Genomic DNA, 22661 nt, shown 5'->3' on the forward strand with positions numbered 1-22661 from the left:
CAGCAATACCACAAGCATACAGTATATGTACAGAGGTGCTTAACAAAAAAGTGTGATTTTTTTTAACAAAGAGAATTATATAATGATATTAACAGACAAAAATGAAGCCTTGAATCAACAGAATCAATAAAACAAAAAATGGATATTACGAAAATAGGAACATTATAATATGAAAATTAGTGTAATGTAAGATTTCTTATTTTATGTTTTTTTAAACTTTATTTTATTTTATTTTTTATGTGTATGTGTGTATTGCCTGCATGTAGGTAAGTACACCCATGTCATGCAATGCCCATGGAAGTCAGAAGAGGCTGTCAGATCCCCTGGGACTGGAGTTACGGACAGTTGTTAGCTGCCATGTGGGTGCTGGGATTCGAATCCAGGTCTTCTGCAACAACTACCAGCATTCTTAACCACTGAGCCATCTCTCCAGCCCCTATTTTATGTTTTAGTATCAGATTCAAATGATGTAAAATATAGTACTGTAAATAAGATTTAATTTGTAATTATAGTTTAATTGTAATATAAGTTTAATATTAAATATAGCATTATAAAGGTTTATAATTTACTGTTATAATTATGAGTTATAAATTATAATACACATGTAATATAGTACAAATAAAAATTAAATCATCCCCATGAAAAATATTGGAAATAATTATATAGTGTGTCTTTATTTTTTGATTTATTTATTTTTATTTTATGTCTATGAATGTTATGCTTACATGTATATGAGCGCATTACATGTGTGCAATGCTAATGGAAGCCAGAAGAGGGTATCAGATTCCCTGGAACTGGAGTTAAAGGCCATTGTTAGAGGCCATGTGGGTGCTGGGAACTGAACCTGGGTCTTTTGGAAGAGAAAAATATAAAATATACTTAGAGGAAGAAAAATTGTAGAAAACTGTGTAAAGGATGAATGTCCTAGAAGAAACTGTGACACTGTTGAAGTCATTGCAATGAGGAAACACTAAATAGCTGCACTGCTAGTGGTTTTAGAGCAAGAGCCACAAATAGCCATTGGCCACATTACTGCAGATAAGCTCTGAGCATGGAAACAGTCTCCAAGCATAGCAGGAATAAAAGAATCTTCAAAAGAGACATTGGACATACTTCACAATGCAGCATCTCCAACTTCTAGTCAGAGCGTCAGAACAACAAACTAGTATTTAAAACAACAATTAACAGGGTCAGCACAGAGCCCAGTGGTGCAACACTTGCCCATGGGCTGTTCACTGAGAAATTAAAAAAAAAAAAAAAAAAAAAAAAAAGGGTGAACCCAAGCCCCAAGATGAGAAACATTCCCCCAGGGGGTTTACCATAAAAAAAAAAAAAAAAACAGGCATAGCAGATAAGATTGGATAAGATTGATGTGCTTCCCGTGATTGCTACAAAGAAGTCATCTATGTGGTTTTAAAACAAAAGGAACTATGCATGGTTAAAAAAACATAGCAATGAATTAGAAACTTAACCATCAAATCAACTGATCTTAGCCCCGTTTCTTAGAATGGCTTTCATCCTATGTTCTCCTCTGTGTCGCAAAGGAAATGTACTTTCCCCTCTATTCCATTTCGAATAGAAACAATGAGCTATCAGGTCAATAAAACACCCTGTTAGTTATAGACATCTTCTCAGAAGTTCTAAGTGTGCCATCTCATATACGCATGGTGGAATAAAACATGGCAGAACTCTTGAAAAATCGATTTGGCAATAATTCCTTTTCTGGAACTTGAACTAGGAATGTCTATAATCACTTATTTATGAGAGCCACAGCCCAGGACTGCCGCCAGCAGCCTGAGGTGTTCTCTGCCCCATAGAGACCTCCATTCAGGTAAAACCATATCCTTGACTACATCAGAGAAAGGAATTTCAGGATGAGTCAGAGTGGAGCAAAACAGCAAGTTTATTAAGTAGACAGACAGAGGGACACAGGAAAAGGACAGTTCACACAAGACGGAACTGGATTCTAGGAGAATTTCATTGAAGAGTCTTACAATGGTATATATGTGATTCTGTGGCTTTTAAAGTTACATTGCTCAAAGGATTAATTCACAAGGTTTAAAGCTTAAGCAAGCTTAAAATGAGTCGATTAAAAATTAGGTGAAAATATGAGCTGGTTTACATATGTCTCTCCTCTTAATTTCTTTTCTAAATAAAATTGTAAGGTAGTTTTGTGAGCTGTGTGGTTCAGATTTGGGGGTGACAGAGAAGTGACATGCTAAACCTCGAGATTGCAAACATTCTGACCCTACGTAATCATGGTTTGTTTTGGTTTAATCTGTTTTGCTGAAAGGTTTTTTTCAGCAGGAAATATGAACTTGACCCAAAGTTGAGGTGTTTCTTTCCTCTCTCACCTCCTTTTTATTTTCCCTGTCTTTCTACCCTGTCTCATTTTATAACAGGGAAAATCTGGAAATAGGTAAATGTCTTCCAGTGGGTAATGCATCATTCATAGAATGGAAGTGTATGCTGTTAAAATGCATGTGTGGGGTGTGTTGGCTGTTGAAATGAAATACTCTAATGTCTAGTTACATGGGGAAGAAGCAGGTACATAGCAATGGTATGATAGCAGTTTACTAGGAAAACTGCACAAGTGAAAGAAGATTCCAGGAGGAAATAAATTTTTAAAAAGTATGAATTTCAATATGTAATAGGTAAAGATAACGTAAAATTTCTTTCCCTCTTTCTTTACCAACACTTCGTATAATACGAATTTTCCTTGGGGCATAGGTATTATACACATTGGCGGGCATCCATCACAAAGCAATTTAGCTGCTGAATCCGTGTGTGGTAGGATCAAGAAGCTATTTCCATGTCTTCCTTGCAGATAGTAAGCACCCAGCATGTGGAAAGCAATGTATATGTATAATGTATAGGACAAGTTGAAATAAGGTGAACATGTTGCCCTGGATTTGTGTTTGTGTGTGTGTGTTTCCCCCCTATTTCTTTAAGCTGGGAAGCAGGCACAGTGCTGATCAATCAACTTTAGACATTAGCCATAGCTGTGGGGCAGTGCACAGATGGGTAGTGACATGGGGGCTAAACCCACATGTCCTTGGAGGATCTCAGTGAGCACAGCTACCAACACAAATGGTTAAGTGAGAGGAAACCATGTCTTGTCTGAGCCACTATAACGTGAAGTTTCATTGCTATGGTAACAATGTGAGGTCTATGGAGTGCATAGAATAGGCATTATAAATCTGCTCATATATTTTCATGAGAGTATTTTTTCTCTGATTATTTATTTATTTTTTGCAGTACTGGGAATTTAATCCAGGAACTTCTGCATACTAGGAAAGTGCTCTACCACCAGCTAAAACCCCAGCTCTCTTTCTACATTTTGACATAAGGTGCCACTAAGTTGCCTAAGCTGGCCTTGAACTCACTATGTAACTCACGCAAGTAGCCCAAGTTAATAGTAATCCTCCTGCCTCAGCCTCCCAAGTAGCTGTGATTACAGATTTGTGTCACTTGGTCTGGCATCTGTTTCATTAACTAATTTATTATTATTATTATTATTATTATTATTATTATTATTATAAATTTGATCTTTTTTGAGACAGGGTCTTCCTGTAGCCCCAACTGGACAGAAACTTGCTATGTAGATCAGGCTGGCCTTGAACCCTTCGAGATCCACCTGCCTCTCCCTCCCGAGTGCTGGGATTAAAGGTGTGCACCACCACGCCCAGCTCATTAACTAATTTAAATTTAAAATAGGTTTATCATATTTATGACTGCACTGTGGGTAAAATATGAGGTCATTTCTGTATTTTTCCTTAAACATACTTTGGACAAGTGGAGGTATAAATCATTATCAGTGTGAATCCCAGGCTCACTGTAAATGACACAGTAGTTCTAAGTAAAATGTATGATCTGCTGAACTAGTATGCTTCAAGCATGTGAGGACCACAAAACCAGAGCTCAGGGCAGAGAATTTGAGTATTTTCTTTAGAGAGAAGAATATACAAAACCAGGAGCTCATCAATAATGAAATAATTCATATATCATTTACTTAAAAACATAGTAAACACTGAATTTCCATCCCAGATGATTAGATGTGTAGTTAGGTGAGGCAGAATTAAAGCCCTGCTGTGATGGTTTGAATGAAAATGTCCCCCATAGGCTCCAAGTATTTGGACATTTTGCCCCCAGATGGTGGCACTGTTTTGGGAGCATTTAGAAGGTGTGGCTATCCTGAAGGAAGCATGTCACTGGGGGTGGGCTTAGAAACTTCTTAAGCCTTGCCGGATTTCAGGTTACTCTCTTGCTTCCTGTGCCTGTGTGATGATGCAAGAGCTTAGCTTCTGCTGCTCCTGCTCCTGCCATCTCCAGCCACCATGGCTCCCTGCCAGGATGGACTATAATTCTCCTGGAAGCATAAGCTCAGATAAGCTCTTCCTTCTATAAATTGCTTTGGTCAGTGTTTCTATTACAGCAACAGAAAAGTGACTAATATAGTAATTGGTACCATAGAGTGGGCTGTTGACTGTGAAGAACCTGACCATGTGGGGTTTTGAAGAAATGTGGAAGACTTTGGAAGGTTGGACTAGAAAAGCAGTTTATTGCTGTAAGGGGAGCTTAACAGTTCATTCTAGTAAATGCCTGGAAGAAAGTAGTTTTGAGAACAGAGGGAAATAAGGACTTAAACAGCATTTGGGATATTTTGGCAAAGAGTCTGGCTGGCATCTGTTCTCGACCTAAAAGCTTGCTTGAGGCTAAGTTGAAAAGCAATGGACTAATTTCTCTGGCAGAAGAAATTTCAAGACAGCTTAATGTATAAATTGTGGTATGGATATTAATGCTGAATATTATGCAGATATACACTGAAAAAGAGCAAATGGGGCAGAAAGAAATACAGTTTGGATTGAAAAAGAGCACTAGGAAGATAAATGTTGGAGCTTTGGCATATGCTGGATAGGAGCCCTTTGATAAGGAGATTAAAGTGATTAAGGAGGGACCTAGAGATTTGGACTTAAACAGTAGAGAGAGTGCCTCCAGGGCAAGACCACAGCCAGTTAAGCCTCCAATTCAGGAAAGGAAAATGCTGCAGGGGCCACTGAAGAGAAAACCTTCTAAAATGGATAAAGCAGGCTGGAGTCCATCCCAAACGTGGCAGTGTTATTCACCTGGTGCTGGCTTTAGAGGCATGAAAGATGCAAGAGTGAAGCGGTCATAAGTTCTTCCTCCACAGTTTCAGAGAGCCGCTGAGGCCAGTCAGCATGCAGCAGGAGTTCTCTTGCATAAAGAAGGCCCTGATAGGCCATTGCGTGATGCTGTGAAGGTGAAGCCTGGTTGGCAATGGAGACCGCAAGAAGATGTCTGTGATGCTAGAGCTGTGAGGCATCTGCCAAGAAGACCTGCATACAGGGAGTGGTACCAGCACGAGAGAGATGTGTGTTGCATGCAGCAATGCTAAAGAGGCTGAGCCATCTTAGCCCTTTGGAAGTAAAGTCCCAGAAGTTGGACATGGAGATACTGGATTTGGTGTTTGCCCTGCTGGTTTTTGGTCTTGTTTTGGTCTGTTATTTCTTTACTATGCCTCTATTCCTCCCCTTTGGAATGATAATGTGTATTCAGTTCCACCATATGTTGGGAGTATGTAATTTGTCTTTTGATTTTATAGAGGCTTACAATTAAGATATTTACCTGAGTCTCAGAAAAGACTTTGGACTGTGGACTTTTGAATAGTATTAAGACTGATAATGACTATGGGGACTTTTAAAGTTGGACTAAATGCATTTTGCATTTTATATAGTCATGAGCCTATGGTGGCCAGGGGGTAGAATGTGATGGTTTGAATGAAAATGTTCCCCATAGGCTCTAAGTATTTGGACATTTTGTTCCCAGATGGTGGTGCTGTTTTGGGAGGTTTCAGAAGGTGTGGCTATTCTGGAGGAAGCACATCACTGGGGGTAGCCTTAGAAACTTCTTAAGCCTTGCTGGATTTCAGGTTACTCTCTTGCTTCCTGTGCCTGTGTGATGATGTGAGAGCTTAGCTTCTGCTGCTCCTGCTCCAGCCACCTCCAGACACTATGCCTCCCTGCCAAGATGGACTGTAATTCCCTGGGAATCATAAGCTCAAATAAGCTCTTCCTTCTACAAATTGCTTTTGTCAGTGTTTCTATCACAGCAACAGAACAGTGACGAATACACCTGCATTGAACTTGTGCATCAGTGTTTGATGTGGGAGGAAGAGGCTGGATGGTCTTCCAAGGATGGACAGATTTCTAGTCCTCTTAGTAAGAAATCTATTATAAACTTCTGCTCTACTCTGAGTTTTCTCCTCCATGTTTTCCCAAGAATAAGAGGCAACAAGAGATGAAGAAGAAACTCTTATTTTAGAATCACAGACTGACACAGGCTTCTCTTATCTTCATTCACACAAAGTCATCAATTCTTCATGCTGCATGAAGAGCGAGAAATTTAATGGAAATCAATTTGTATATGTGCATATGTATATCATTAGTATGAAACCAAATGAACAGGAGGATGCAAAAGGGAAGCCTAGATGATATGGGGCCTTTCTGAGAATATCTATAATAATTATATATTATAAAAAATAAAAAGAATTTTTATCATGACACCATTTTACTCCTCTGAGGAGCTGTGGCTGGATGTCAAGACACATGCCTGCATGCTAGCAACAGATGCCAGCAGAGTCAGTACAGCAGGATGCAGCTGCCAGAGTGGCCAGAGCAGGATTAACATGTAAAGTAAGAATATATGAACATTCTGGGACTGGAGAGATTAACTCTGTGGTTAAGAGCACTGGCTGCTCTTGCAGAGGACCTGGGTTCTGTTCCCAAAATCCACATGACAGCTAACAACCACCTGTAACTCCAGTTCCAGGGGATATGATGGTCTCTTCTGACCTCTGTGGGCATTGCACTTACATACATGCAGGCAATACACATAAAATAAAAATAATAAATAAAATATTAAAGAAAGAATATATGCACATTCTGTGCACAAATAGAATAACTATCAAACTTAATATGTTTCTGTGTAAAAGTTTATTTTTGTTTGGTTTGTTTTTGAGATAAGGTTTCCCTGTAGCCCCAGCTAGCCTGGAACTCCTATAACAGACCAGTTCGGCCTTGATTGAGATCTACCTGCCTCTGCCTGAAAAGTGTTGGGATTAAAGGCATGAGCCACCACACTTGACCAAAATTTTAATTCTGGAAGAGAAAAAGAACATAAATTAAAATAAAACAAAAACTCAGGTGTGGATCTGTGGCTGCATCTTGGTATGAAAATTGTCAAATCATTTCCCCCTAAACGAAGTACAAAGCTGGACAAAATTGAGGAACTAGCCATTAAAAAATTCTGAAAATGAGCTGAAGGCATGTAAGAACATGAGGACTACGGCCAGGGAAGACTGGTACTCTGTGGCATGCAAGCCACATGCTGCTGTCTCCCTCCTGAGCTTCATCAATGGGCTGCAGCAGGCAGGGGAAGGCAGGCTGGGAGACAAGATTAAAAAAAATCACAAAGGGACCAAGACTTACTTTCAAAATGGGAAGAAACGGAATGTGGGGACTTGGAGCTGGATCAATAGAAATTATCCAATCTGAGACTAGACCAAAACAAGATTGAAAATAAACCTCAGGCAAAGAAATTCAAAATAAACACGAAGTGGGCCAGTATTAAGTTAAAAAATTGGTCAGAGAAGCCACCCCATCTAAAACATCTATTTTTCAATAAACAGACATAAAAGGTATGCAAAGAAATGGGATTTAGAAAATGCACTGGGGGGGGGGCATAGTCAGAAGACCTTGTCTCAACAAACTCCTTAATGTACTGCTTAAAAAACACACAATTGCAACTATCATGAATACACTAAAACTACAGGAAACCATCTTTCTAGCTTGCTTTCAATTGCTGTGACAAAATACTTTGCCCAATACCAACTTGGGGAGGAAAAGGTTTATTTGGTTTACATTTCCCGGGTCATAATTCATCAGGGAACCCAAGGTGGGAACTCAGGGCAGGAACCTGGAGACAGGAGCTGGAGCATAGGCCATGGAGGAATGCTGCTTCCTGGCTTGCTCCCTTGCTTTCTTATACAATACATAACAACCTGCCCAGGAGTAGCACTGCTCACAGTGAGCTGGGCTGTCTCCCATTATTCAACAATCAAGAAAATACCCCACAGACATGGCCACAAGCCAGTCCAATGGAGGCAATTTCCCAGTTGAGGCTCCCTCAACCCAGGTGTGTCAAGTTGACAACTGAAGCTATTTGGCACAACTATTATTGAGAGAGCTAAAATACAGCCCGCCAGAAAAGGCAACAGATTAGAGATTCTAAGAAAGGAAATGAAAACTTAAAAAATTACAAGTGGAAATCTTTCGATTAAAAAGTACAATAGGTTAGGCTACTTAAACCTCCCCACATTGTCCCCATCTCTGCCTTAGGCCTAATACTTCTCCTGCTCCTCCCACATGAGACCTCTGGACTAACCTGACAAGCATGCCTCTTACCACTCATCAAAACAGCTTCTTTTTGCAATAGATGGAGACAATTTCACCGAGAATAATTGTCTGTGAGATGCCCAATCCTAAGTGTCACATTTACAATGCAACCTCTACACCTAAAGCTCAGGGAACATAGCAGAACAGGGGACAGAGAGAATATTAATGCATTGCTCAACTCTTACCAATGAAGCTTCCTTATACAACAGATAAAGCCACAACTGACCAAAATCTACAGAATCAGACTGTAAAGTGGATGTCCCTGGATGAGACTCCTATAATAAGCTTCTGCCACTGAGGGTTCAAGGACAATTGGAGAAGAGGGACCTGAAAGACTATAAGAGCCAGGGGTAGTGGATAACCACAAGGAAAGAGTTTTCTAGATACCTGGGAACTTGCTCATATGAACTTACAGCAATGGTGACAGCATGCACAAGAACCGTGCAAACACAAACCAACTAAAAAGCCAGCACAGAACTGGGGAAATGGGTATGAAACTCAACCTTAGCTGAGAATTGTTGGTAACTGATCACTGCTGGGTGAGGGAGAGTTGGTCTCCTTTAAGGGAAAGATGCCAGGTATGTTAACCAGGCTCCAGTGGATGAACTCACACTGAGGGACATGTAAGAACACAAACTTAGTGGGCCTTAAAGTATATGACAGAATGCATGAAATTCAGTGGGGGGGCTATGTGGGTGCAGATAGGGGAGGGGGTCTAAATATGATTAAGATGTATTGAACAAAAATTCAATAAATTTTTGAAGTACAATAATTTTTTAAATAAACAAAGCCAAGAAACTTTGACTACAGGGCTGCAGAGATAGCTCAGCAGTGAAGAGCACTGTTCACTCTTGCAGCGGACCTGGGTTCGATTCCCAGCACTCACATGGCAGCTAACAACTACTTGTAACCCGATTCAGGGGATCTGATGCCTTCTTTTGACCTCTGTGGGCATTGCACACCATGGATACACTTACACGCATGCAGGAAATACACTCATACACATAAAATAAAAAGAAATAAACCTATGAAAACATTTCCATAACATTGCATCACTTTTCCTTTTCCTTGTTATTTCTTCCCTAATCAGTGTACTCTCTTCTTCCTCAAGCTGCCTGAGTCCTCAAAGTTCATCTGCTTGATATGTATTAGCATACATGCAGACAATTCTCATACACATAAAATAAACACAATAAATAAAATATTTTTAAAAACTGGACTGCAAAGAACAGTACAAGATTCAAGATGACAGAGTAAAGATTGACTGTGGATAGAGCCATAGATTCAGCTCTGGGAACAGACCAAGAATACAGGGCAAACAATGAGCAGCAGTTCAGACCTGTGTGCTAACACCAGGAGAGGGGCAATAGAAAGAGCTGGAAAATCTGAATAAACACTAACTAAATGAGATCAGAAAAGGGCAATGTATGGGTTACAATGTAAGACTATTCCTAGATCAACTACTAAGAAAAGAATTTTAAAGCACATAAGCAAAACATAAAAAATAAGCCAGGTGTGGTGGTATATCCCTTTAATCACAGGCAGGACTTGGGAGGCAGAGGCAGGTGGAGCACTGTGAGATCAATGTCAGCCTGGTCTATGTAGGAAGTTCCAGGCCAGCAGGGGCTACATAATGAAAACTTGCCTCAAAAAAATGATAAAAAACACATCAAGACCTTTGGAGGCTGCCTGAGAATACCCAACTCATGCCTGACTTGGCCTCAGCAGGCTAAGAAATAGAAGCAACATAAGTGTCCCTCAACTGATGAGTGGATAATGAAAATGTGGTACACTTACACAATGGAGTTCTACAAAATCATGAAATTTGCAGGTAAATGATGGAACTAGAAACAGTTATACTAAGTGAAGTAACACAGACTCAGGAAAACAAACAATCTATTTTCGCCTTCATATGTGGGTCTTAGCACCAAATCCCTATATGTGAGTATATATACTGATGTAACTGCAGGAGCCAGGGAATTTTAAAGGAATCAGGGACATAAAGGCAGAGGAGTCTGAGAAAGAGGAACAGTAGGAGACAGGTGTTACCAAGAGGGAAATAGAAAAAAATGGGTGTATTTTAACTTGGGAGGGAGGAGGGAAAGTTAGACAGGGAGGGAGAGAGAAGAAAGATAAATAATGCTTAGCTAGTGTGAAAAAATAGAGGGAAACGTATTAGTGCAAAAGTCTAATGAAAAATTACACATACAATATGGCTACATGAGTCCATGTGTAGAGCTGAAGGCTATATAAGAAGAAACAGTTCCAGACAAAAGAAACCTCCTTTAGAGTTGTTGGCCAGGTTAGTCCAAGAGACTCCCAAAATTACACAGACTGTTGTCACAGCTCTTAATCGTCTTCCTGAACTTGAAGGTAAGACCCTATTGCTGAAGACAGAACATACTTCAGACACAGGACTTGGAGCAACAGAGCTGGAACTGACCTGGAAGCCACCTCCCTGAGAGCTAGCTCTCATAGTTTTGGAGGACACAGGCTGCTAAGGGAGAACATCAATCAATGATACAACCCCAACTTTAAAGCCTAATAACCACAACAGTGATTGGCAAAACATACTACATTGGGGAAATAGTGGCACTTTTATCTTGGGGGTAATCGACATCTACCTAATTGGACTTGTGGCCCACTCAATGGGAGGCAACTCGTGTGTGACACTGTAAATATAGCCAAATATACAAGGCTGGAGAGGTCACAGATCTTAGAGAAAACCCTAAATCTGTCACATTCCTACACAAATGTAATTTCTTTATGCTAACTATGAATCCTTATATTTATAGACAAGTGTACCAGTCACCACTCACCCAAGCAGCTTCTTTTGCAACAGGTGGAGACTATTACAGAGTTCCACAACTGGTCACACACAGAGAATAAGTGCCTGTGAAATGCCCAACCCTGAGCGACACATCTACAATGAAACCTCTACACCTAAGATTCATGGAACACAGTGGAACAAGTAGAGAGAATACTAAGGCATCTCTCAGCTGTCATCAACAAAGTTCTGTCATGCAACAGAGGGCAATGAACACAAAAGGCCACAAAACACCAAAGCAGAGAGTAAGAGTGGGGTCTTTGGACAGGACTCCTATATTAAATTCCTCCCTCACAGGGCTCAGGGACCATTGTAGAAGAGGGAGTGGAAATATTGTAACAGGTGATGAGGTGAAGAGGTACACGACCACATGGAAATAGATTCTTACAGGCTCCTGGGACTTTGCTCATATGAATCCACAGCAATGGCGTCAGCACACACAAGACCCATGCAATCTCAGGCAGACAAAAAAACCAACATAGAACTATGGAAATGAGCAGCAGACCCCAATCTTAGCTGAACTATTGGCAGCTGATTAGTGCTAGGTGAGGGAGAACTGATCGTCTTTAAAGGTGTGACTTTAAATAGGCTGATTAGACCCCAGTGGATGAACTCACATCGAGGGACATCTGGGTACACTAACTTGATACAATAGGCTTTAATATAAATGACAGAATGCATGAAATCTGGTGGGGAGTGCTTTGGGAGGGTGTGGATGGGAGAGGGGTATAAAGATGATTGAGATATTTTGAATGAAAGTTATATTAAAGGCATCAAATAGGGGAAATTATAGGAAAACACAGGAGGCAAATAAACACAAATGGTAAAGTGGCTATTGTAATTTCAGTAGTATCTGTGATGACATTGATTTCTTTGCTTAGAAGCCAGACTTTCAAACTGGAAAAGGAAGACCCAACTATCTGCCAATCTCAAAAAAAAAAGTCCCTCTATTCAAAGATATAAACTATTTGGAAGTAAAAGGGTATAGCTACTCATGTATACCTCATACCATCATTAACCAAAACACAGCACTGTGACTTTCACCAGAAGACCTGCACGCAAAAAAAAACACTGACAGAGGACATAATGATGGATATGTGTGGAAATTAGGAGCTCCAGTTCGAAAATACACAGAGCAATGCAGGTGGAATTTAAAGGAGAAAAGGGAAATTTAACAACAGTAACTAAAGTTTTCAAATCTTATTCTCAATAATACCTATAGCCATGCAAAAGTTTTCAAAACTTTTTTGAAAACTTTTATTTATTTATTTTTATTTTTATGTATCTAAGTATTTTGCCTGAATGTAAGTGCTCCCATTTGTGCAATGCCCACAGAGATCAGAACAAGGTGTCTGATCCCCTGAGCTGGAGTTATGGATGGTTGTTAGCCCCCATGTGACATGCTATGAACCAAATCTGAGTCATCTGCAAGAGAAGCCGGTGTTCTGAAGCACTGAACCATCTCTTCAACTCCAATAATGCAGATTTCTTAACAATTTCAAATAAGTAACATTCTACTCAACCATCCCAGAATACACCCTCCTGCCCCAGACTTGTCCATTCCCTCAGACAGGACACAGGCAGGGCCATGACCAAATCCAGCTGCCATCTTACTCTCACAGGTCTGACTGTTCACTTCCCTGACACCATGACAATGCTCATGTATCAGTAGAGCAGGACAGCTTCAGCAGAAACTAAGATTTGCAAAATCAGGAAGAATATTTATTACCTGGTGCTTTATGAAAAAAAAGAGATTATAATCTTTTCTAACTCCCTATCATAGGTATTTTAAAGACTTCTAAAAATGTTGAAAGGTGGAAATCACAAAAATAAGTTTGTCTGAACATAAGACAGTTAAATTTAAAAAGAAAAATAGAAAGAAACCAGGAAAATTTCCCAAAATGTCAAAAATTAAAGAACATTTGTAAATAAAACATACTAAGAATAAATCACAAGAGAAATTAAGAAACATTTTCAAGTGAATGAAAAATTCAGTAATAGGTGAAAAAAGTTGGAGAGGTTATACAGCCTGTTAGCCAATCTTTATTATTATTATTTTTTACAGAAAGCCACTGTAACACAGGAAATGCCGTGTGTGCATAGAAAGGAGCACATCCCTGTGGGAAGAGCTGAGACTTGTCAAGGAAGGTGAGCTGATTCCCACAACAAGTACCTTCTTAATTCAATGAGGACTAGGTAGTTTTCCCACAAATGGTTCTGGAACAATTGAATATCCATGTGCATAAAACTAAATTTAAACACTCACTATACTATATACAAAACAGCCCCAAATATGGCAAAGATGGTTAAGACCTACCACTCTAAACATTTTTTAGAAGAAAATGTAAAAGAAACATTCTCATGAATCAATGGTAAAATGTTCTTAGGAATGTCCCAATACAAACCAAAAGAGTCCCAGGTGGTAGATTGCCATAAGCAAATGGGGTTTTCCAGACAGCTGCTCAGTTACTCATTTGAACTCATGGCAATAGTGACAACATGCACAAGTCCCAAATATACTCACAAAATCCCAGCAGAGACATGGGGAAGTAGGTAAGAAACCCCAACCCAACCTAAGGAACATTTGGCAATTGATGACTGCTGGGAGGTGGGGAGAGACAATGTCTTTCAAGGATATGATTCTTGATACGTTAACCAGGCTCCCATGGAGGGACCTATACTGAAATCATTTGGTGACACAAATTTGACTTACTCAGCCTTATTATATGTAATACAAGGCATTAAATTGGACGGGGGCACAGAGGGAAAGGACTCTAAATACCATCAAATTATGTGGTGTGAAAATCTCAAAATTTCAATACAAAATTTAAAAAATAAACCAAGAGAAGTTAAACTTGATCAAAAAATTTTTAAACATTAACACTTCCAAAGATAGGTATAGACTGAGAGAAAGCATTTGAAATCATACATCTCAATAAAGGGCCTGAATATAATACAAACTATAACAATTTTTAATATATACAAAACCTTTTCTAACTAAATACAACTAGACAAGAATAAAACTAAAAATGAAGGAAGTTTCAGGCTTGCAATACAGGCCTGTAATCTCAGCTACTTGGGCAACTGAAGCAGGAGGAACACAATTTCAAGGTTAGCCTGGGCTACAGATTCTGGGCAATTGAGTGAGACCCTGTTTCAAAATACAGAGAAAAATGAGGGCTAGGGGTATAGCTCAGTGGTAAAGCACTTGTCTAGTACTCCTGAGGCTTTAGGTTCAATTTAAGTTACCACGGAGGGGAAAAAAAAAAAGGATTCTTGCAAAATCAAACACAATCCAACAATGACACTACTTGAATCTGAAAAATATCCACACAGAATCCTACACGTTGGTGTTTATAATAGCTTTATTTATAATTGTCAAAACTTGTAAGTAATCAAAGTATCTGTCCATAAGTAAGCAGATAAATGAACTGCAGCATTGGCAGACAACAGACTATTGCTCATGTTGAAAGTCAGTGGGCTTTCAAATATGAAAGGATGGGACGAGAGAGAGACTATGAAAGAAGCCAGCAGCAAAGGCTGTGGGCTAGGTGTCCAGCTGTGTCTTTTCAGGAAAATGCAAGATGATAAAGAGAGTAAAAACGTCTTTGCCTGAGGTCCTGTGGAACCCGGGGATGAGGAGCTGGAACACAGATAATTTTTCAGACAGTAAGTCTGTTCTGTAGGAAGCCAACAGGTGAGACTGTTTACTGTTCCAAATCCACTGAATGTCCAGCACCAAGATGGAAGGCAGAGCAGAGACTGTGTTCAGGGCTTGTGCTGTGTCTCTGCAGGTTCATACACTGCAGCAAGTATCTGGCTCTAAAGGGTTGCTGACAAATGTGCACAGCTGTTACAGGGCATGGGTTCAGAGGGACTCTCTGCACCCTTCTTTCCATTTCATCATGAACCAAATCTGCCAGAAGAACTCTTTTCTTTTTCCCTTGAAAATTTCATTAAAAAATTATTTTTTAATGGAGGAGCTATTTGAATAGACATTTTACTAAATAGTTTTACAAATAGCTGATAAGCACTAGGAAAGATAATTAACATAGTTTCTTTACATTTATTTATTTATTTATTATATGTGGGGGGGCACACATGTGAATATGGGTGCCTGCAGGTAAGAGGGCAACTTTCAGGAATCGCTTTTCTACTGCTACCATAGGTTCTAGAGATCAAACTCGGGTCTTCAGGTTTGCTGGCAAGTGCTTTTACCCACTGAGCCATTTTGCCAGCTCTGCTTCTTAAAGTGTTAAACATGAGCTTCACTATCCTGCTATTATACTGCTGAAAATCTATCCAAGAAAGGTAAAAACATGTTTCTATATATACAGACATTTATGATACTGCTCATTTGCTAAACTGGAAACAATCTAAGTATTCACCAGGCTAGTGGAGAAACAAAAGTATCCTCCTAGCAATGGAAAGGAATGGATTACTGATACATGACAACATGAATAAGCTTTAAGAACTTTATGAGTGGAAACAGATACAAAGGGGTATATTAGATAATCCTATTAATATGAAATGTCTATAAAAGTCAGATTCCAGGACTGGAGAGATGGCTCAGTGGTTATGAGCACTGCTTGCTCTTGCAGGGGAGCCGGGTTTTATTACCAACATCCACATTGCAGCTAACAACCATCCATAACTCCAGTTTCAGGGGAATCCTATGCTCTCTTCTGACCTCCGCAGACATTGCATGACACAGGTGCACATACATGCAGGCAATCAGTCATATACAAAAATAAAAATAATAAAGTATTTTTAAACAGATTTTAGATCTTTAACACCTTATTCATAGTATATTTTAGTTAAACATGGAAAGAAAAACAAGCCTAAACTTTAAATCCAGTCTCCATTACATCTTCACGGTTTCCATGAGTCAAGTTTTACCATCCTCCATGGAGTGGTTAAATGAAATTTTTGTTTGCATTGCACTGGCACAGCACAGTATCTCCTTAAGCTGAAAGGAGGCTGGAGGTGGAGAAGTCTAACTACAAAACTAATTCTGCAATGAGGGAATGTGAGAACAGATCCCGTGCACTTCTGGGGATTCACCTGTGGCTACAGGCTGCCCTGATGGAAAGGAGTTGGGTTCTATGGGAAGGACTGAAATGGTCCAGCCCTCACCTTGAGCACCACAGCAAATGTGATCTCTGGACTCAGGCCAGGGAAAGGCTCCAGGACTAGCTCTGTGCCTGCTGTGGTCCTGGCTGCCTTGCATGACCTCTCTCTGCGTCAGTGTCCTGAAGGGCTCTGGTGACTGAAGGGTAATGAAGCGATCCTGTGTCATTCTCTGGCTGGCCTCATTACTACTCAGCCTTGCTCAAACACTGGTATCTAAAGGAGGCAGCTCACCTGTGTGAGGTCAGCACCACAGCACAGCCATCCCGAACTTCCTGTGTTATTGTTTGCCACAGATACCGCTTAGAGCAGGGGTCCATGCCAGAGCTGGGCTCATCCTGAGGGAAAGAAAACACACAGTGCTGGGTATTCAGTGAACACACACAGGAACGTACATCTACCATATGGGGCCAGACCCTGGTGGAGAGGAAACCCCTTTGTAATGCTGACAGACATCTCTTCACTGGCTTCTCTGCATTCTGCTCCACAGTCAGGATGAAGGGAAAAGGGAGGTGACAAGCAGGTGTCTGACTCCCCAACTCCTGCAGGAAGCTGCCCAACAGGCTCTCTTGTTTCTAGCTGAATTAGTGAGCTGAAATGTTGGGAGAGGCTAGAAGTAGGTTAGGGAGGTAAGGATCTGGCCTAAGGCACCCTGCAGAAGACCACATAAACAGCTAGCACAACTCCATGGTGGGGGAGGCACAAAATGAGTATTTAGGAAAATGATCTGGGAAAACAAGCAGAAAGCTCTCAACCCTGGTATATTTCTGTGCAGTTGAGAGAAGACACACCATCCTATGTGTTTCCATGCACCTGCCAAGAGTGACCATGACTTATGTGTGCATACTCATAAAGGTCGGAGGCAGCCTCAGAATTATTCACCCGATTGACAAGAAGAGGTGTTTTCTGATACTCCAGAAAGATGAATGCTTCAGATCTGAAGACAGCAGTGCAAGACTCCATGGAGACAGGATATTAGTAGCATTTCAGTGACCAAACCCAGTTAAATGGGGAACTGTGAGCTGGGTGACATAGGATTGGAGATTGCCATTTTCAGAAAGCTCTTAGCGTGAAAATAAATAGAAAAGTCAAGAAAGTCAGAAGACAAAGCATGAGCAAAAGAAAAGTTCCAAAGAGATAGAATCATATACAAAGAGCCAGGTAGGGATTCTGGAGCAGGAAGTACAGTGAGCAAAATAAACAGTGTAGTAGAGTCTATTGCAGATGAGATCCAGCCAATTAGAGTCACAAATACAGGCTATTTATCCAGTCATAGGAGAAAGGGGGATAAAAAGACCAACATGGAATGAAGAGAGCCACAGGATTTCAATATGGCAGTTGCGGACAAAACACAGCCCTTGTAGATTTCTGGAGCAATACAAGTTAGTGCAGCCACTACAGAAAGATTGTACAGGATCTAAACAGGTTAGCAATGGAGCAACCATATGACCATGCAATCCAGCAGCTCCACTACTCCACCAGAGGGAACACAGCCAACAGCAGTGAAAGTACATGACCATGCAGGCATGCACCAAGACCTTTACCTCTTCAATGTTCTTGTTAGTTGATGCATGAACAAACAACAGGGGAATTAAATGCCGTAAGTACACAAAGCAGACCATTTTGACAGCAATGGAAGAGCCTGGGAGATGCTTCTTTGGTGAAGTAAACCAAGCACAAAAACACTGATGTTGAGTATTCTCGTGTCTGTGTGTGTGTGTGTGTGTGTGTGTGTGTGTGTGTGTGTGTGTGTGTGTTTGTGTGTGTGTGTGAGAGAGGGAGAGAGAGAGATATCAATTTTATTCAGCCTTAAAATGAGTTCTTGATCACGCTTACACATAACATCCAAAACCCATTCCTACAAGGAGCAGGACAGTTACCGGTGGAGCTTGGGTCACTGTGGAGATGCTGGTCAAAGGACATGCACTTCAGATAAGCAATCTAAGTAAACTGAATTGGGAATTGCTATAATTGGAATGTTTTAGTACTCTTCAAAATTCATGTGGAGACAATGCCCAGTGCAGTGGGATCTGCAGATGTGGCACTGGGGAAACAATAGAATCATGAGGACTCCACACGCACTATTGGCACTGGATGCCCATATAAAAAGTGAACGATCACCCTGTTTTGTATTTGTGACTTCTACCTCCTGAGAACAGGGCACTCTGTTTGAGGTGCCGTCTTGAAGGCAGACTGTCACCACTCCAACCTGATGGTGCTTTAACCCAGGACTTCCAGTTACAGAACTGTGAAAGATGAGCCTTCTGTGTTTCCTGGGTTGCCTACCCTGTGATATTCTGTGATAGCAACACAACTGGCCTGGCAGGTACTGTAGTCAACAATACTGTATCCTATGTTTGAATTTTGCTGAGCAAGTAGGTCTTCAGTGTTATTATCATATTATGAAAAATTGGCCCCTAGGCAGAGTGACGAGCAAGTCAGTTAGCTTGATTATGGTCATCATTCCAAATGCTTGTTTGTGTTAAAACACCACACTGCACACTTAAGATGTAAATAGCTGTTATTTGTCAATGATGCCTCAACAAAACTGTGCAGTGGGGACACATTTTCATACCAGTTTTGTTTGTCATGGAGGTCTGTTTAGGCAAGCCAACGCTGACAATTTTAAAATGAAACCCCTACCTCCATAAACTTTCAGAATGGTTTCCACCAGAAAGAAGTATGATGGTAGAAAAGGCATCATTTATTGAGCAGCATCAAATAGACTGAGATTTCTTGGAACCTAAAGCTTTCTCCTTCAATAAACTCCAAAGCACTTGTTATCTGAACCACTTTTAAGAGAGATGGTGCTCAGCTGTGTGATGCATGCCTGTGCTTTGGCAGTCAGGGAGCACTAAGCACATTGCTCTTAAGAGCTACTGGCCATCAACTACCTCCAAAGAAGAACATGGAAGGAAGTGGGGAAAGGAACACCGGACAGAAAAACAAACACCTGTAAATCAAGTGGTATATGTGTACTGAGTGAATCAAAGCTGGAATCTATATTGCTCAGGCAGAGGGCTGGGTGCGTGATTTCAGACTTTCCTGGCCACTCCCCTCTTGTCTCTGTGGAGAGTGTCAGAGGCATTGTTTTAACCAGATGCTCTAAACAGCCACCCCTATCATAATTATTAAGGCTTGTTGCAAGTTGATTACTCTCCAGGTACTGGGTGCTATATTTTAGATGATTATTTAATTTACTGTTTTTAACATCTCTCCATGAGACAGACACAATTAACAGTATTGCTCAGAGACAGGAGGAAATAGGCTCAAATCTACAAGAATATAAGGGGAATTGTATGAATACAATTTAAACTTAGACTCTGGAGCCCCCACTTGGGCACCATGCCAGATCCTGGGCATCCATGGTGAGTGGGAGCAACAGTATACGCAAGAAGAGAAACACAGGTCTACAGTGAACCAAGGATGTGGCTACAGTGAATCAAGGATATGGCTTCAGTGAATCAAGGATGTGTCTAGAGCGAACCAAGGATGTGTCTATAGAGTAGAGGGCCCTTCAGTGAAAGGAGGAGCCACAAGGTACCTGACTGAGGGCTAGGACCCCAGCAAGAGGCAATGGGTGTTCATGACCTGTGAACTCAACACTGCCTGCCTTATTTTGACAGGATAACATTGTAGCAGAAAAGTAAAAGTAAAAGCGTATGCAATCAGACACCACAACAGTAAATAAATAAACAACCTTCACATTGGACCTCGAAATTTTTTATTATTTTTTATTTATTTTATGTGTTTGAGTGTTTTGCCTGCATATATGTAAGTGTACCCATGTCATGCAATGCCCATGGAGGTCAGAAGAGGGCATCAGACCCCCTGAAACTGGAGTTATGGATGGTTGTTAGTTATCATGTGAGTTCAGTGATCTTAACCACTGAGCCAGTAGTTCCAGCACCTTGGACCTTTTGATAACAAACTAAGAACTAAGTAAAACAAATATCCAGTGGAGTTTCCAAGAGTCAAGCAGTCAATGACAAGATCATTTTTTCTGACCTAGCTCTTCTGAATCTCCATTAGCTCCCACAGGCAGATGCTGTTCATGTGTGAACAAATCGTTAAGAAAATGTTCTTCTTTGATTCTATGCTTTTGATGGCCCTCTGACTCTCTTCAGGGTGAAATCTGAGGTGCACTGTGGTGATTAGAATTCAGTCAATGACATAGGAGCAATTCTCTTTACTTGTTTGAATGGCACTCTGTGCCGTTAAAGCTAGTTTTGAAATACATGCAGTTGGTTCTATTTATTGACAGTAATCCCTCCAGTCAATGTTTCCATTCAGCTAAACAGAATGGCTACAGATTCCTAACAGACCATAGACTGCTACCTCTCCAGGCCATGTTCTCACTATATCCCTTGGTGGGACCTCCATTTGCCTCCTTCCACATCCATTTCACATGAATGTGTTACAGAAGTTTCCACCACTTTAAAAAATACCTGAGGCAATAAACCTATAAGGATGAAATGTTTAACCTGGCTAAGAATTTTAATGGTTCTAACCCATTGCTGTTTGGCCCATTACTTTTGTTCCTCCATCAAGGTGAATCAATACATCATGGAAAGAGCCTGTGGTTGAGCAATAATTCTTACTTCATGATCAGGAAGTTACAAATGGAAAGAGGAAAAGCCTAGAGTCTTACTGCCCCCTTCAAGGGCATGACCTAAGCATACCCACTAAGCCCCACCTCTTACACTTCCTACTACCTCTCGTACCCGTGCTTTCTGTGAAGAAAGTAGTTATCACAAGGACTTTTGGGAGACTTAACTAAACACAGCAAACCCTGATTGATGCTCATCCTCATGCTTCACCAAGAAAGTGTCACCATAGCTATAATAAATACATATCTGCAAGCAGACAAAGACTGTAAAGCAGGAAAGGCATGCACTGGTTTTCAGATAAGAGGTGAATGCTAACATTTTAATACCATTGCATGTTAAGTTTTTATTGAAATTTTGTTTAACAAATACAAGTGAATCTATCAGAAGATGTCTGATTACTATAAAATTCTACTGATATTTTACAATATGTTGGGAAATACTCACTTAGTACAGAAGAGTTTATTAGTTCATCAAATCGGTGTTTAAATTCTGAAATTTACCTTCCAGAACTCTGATAGTTAAAATAATTTACGACATGTGTTTTATTTTAAGGCATCGATGCTGTACTGATATTCCATCACTCACCAGTAGCAGGATGTCAGGTTTCCCCACCAAGGCCAGGGCTGTGGAGAGCTTCCGTCTGGTGCCCCCACTGTAGGTGGCCACAGGCTTGTCCACGTTGGCTTCAAGATGCAGGCGTCTCACCAGGTCTGCAGCTACCTGGAAGGGAGACGCTATCTGTGATCCTACACCATTCTCCATGGTCCCTACCTGACCGGGGTTACACCCTGACTCCTGCTTCTCCCAACAAACCTGCACTCTACTCACACAGACATAGGACACCCTTAGAACACTTCAATTTCTGACATAGGGAGCAACACAGAAAGGGCAAGGGAAGGAGGGTTCTGTGTTCGCAAACCCTTGGGATGACCTGGAGAGCAGAGGACTGTGAATCACTGCTGGGCCTAGATAAATATGGGCTTAGTGGGAGGTATGTAGGTCATTTGGGGCATGCTCTTGAGGAGGGCAATAAGACTCCACATTAAGGTGTAAAGAATAAAGGGAAGTCACAAAGAAGACTGAGAAGGAGCTAGGTAGAAATGAACCCAGATAACAAGGCGTCAAAACCTCATGGGAAACTAACTGAAGGAGTCTTAGTACAGGAAAGAAGCATCCCTTTTACACTAATAAGCCATTGATAGCATTTCCATACTCAGAGTTTGGCTTGTGAAGTACCTAGGGGTGGGGATAGAATGGGAAATTCTATCCCAACTTCTGGGAGCTATCTGATTGTGAGGTGCGACTTCATTCAGCAAAGCTCACACATATCTCAGCCATGGGGGAATTCTGATGTCCCCAGCCTTATGTTCATAACCTCTTTCCAGACTGTATCTTGCCACACACTCTGAGAGCCAAGCTCATCCCTTCAATCTTAATGTAAATCTCAGTCCCCTCCCATGGGCATCAGCTGTGTCTGTAAGAATAAATTTAACCTGGTACTCCCAATGGTAATTTGCCCTACACTACTTATCTGTTTCCACTTCTGTCTCTTGTATAGGATCCAAGTTAGGCAAATTTTTGTTTGTTTCCAACTGTCTACATAATCTTAAATATATACAA

General features: G+C 40.7%; 1 protein-coding gene across 1 annotated transcript in view; it reads right to left on the reverse strand.

The window, feature by feature from the left end:
- The window catches only part of Abca13 (ATP binding cassette subfamily A member 13), a 449044-nt gene that overhangs the window by 36860 nt on the left and 389523 nt on the right, over nt 1-22661 (reverse strand). Inside the window, exons 56-57 of the mRNA XM_017802262.2 lie at nt 21627-21761; nt 16666-16769 (exon numbers count right to left, since the gene is read on the reverse strand). Of these exons, the coding sequence (XP_017657751.1) occupies nt 16666-16769; nt 21627-21761 (239 nt within the window). The remainder of the gene's footprint in view (nt 1-16665; nt 16770-21626; nt 21762-22661) is intronic.

The sequence above is a fragment of the Nannospalax galili genome, unplaced genomic scaffold, assembly GCF_000622305.1.
Source record: "Nannospalax galili isolate Female #2095 unplaced genomic scaffold, S.galili_v1.0 scaffold304, whole genome shotgun sequence".
In the NCBI taxonomy this organism is placed as follows: Eukaryota; Metazoa; Chordata; class Mammalia; order Rodentia; family Spalacidae; genus Nannospalax; species Nannospalax galili.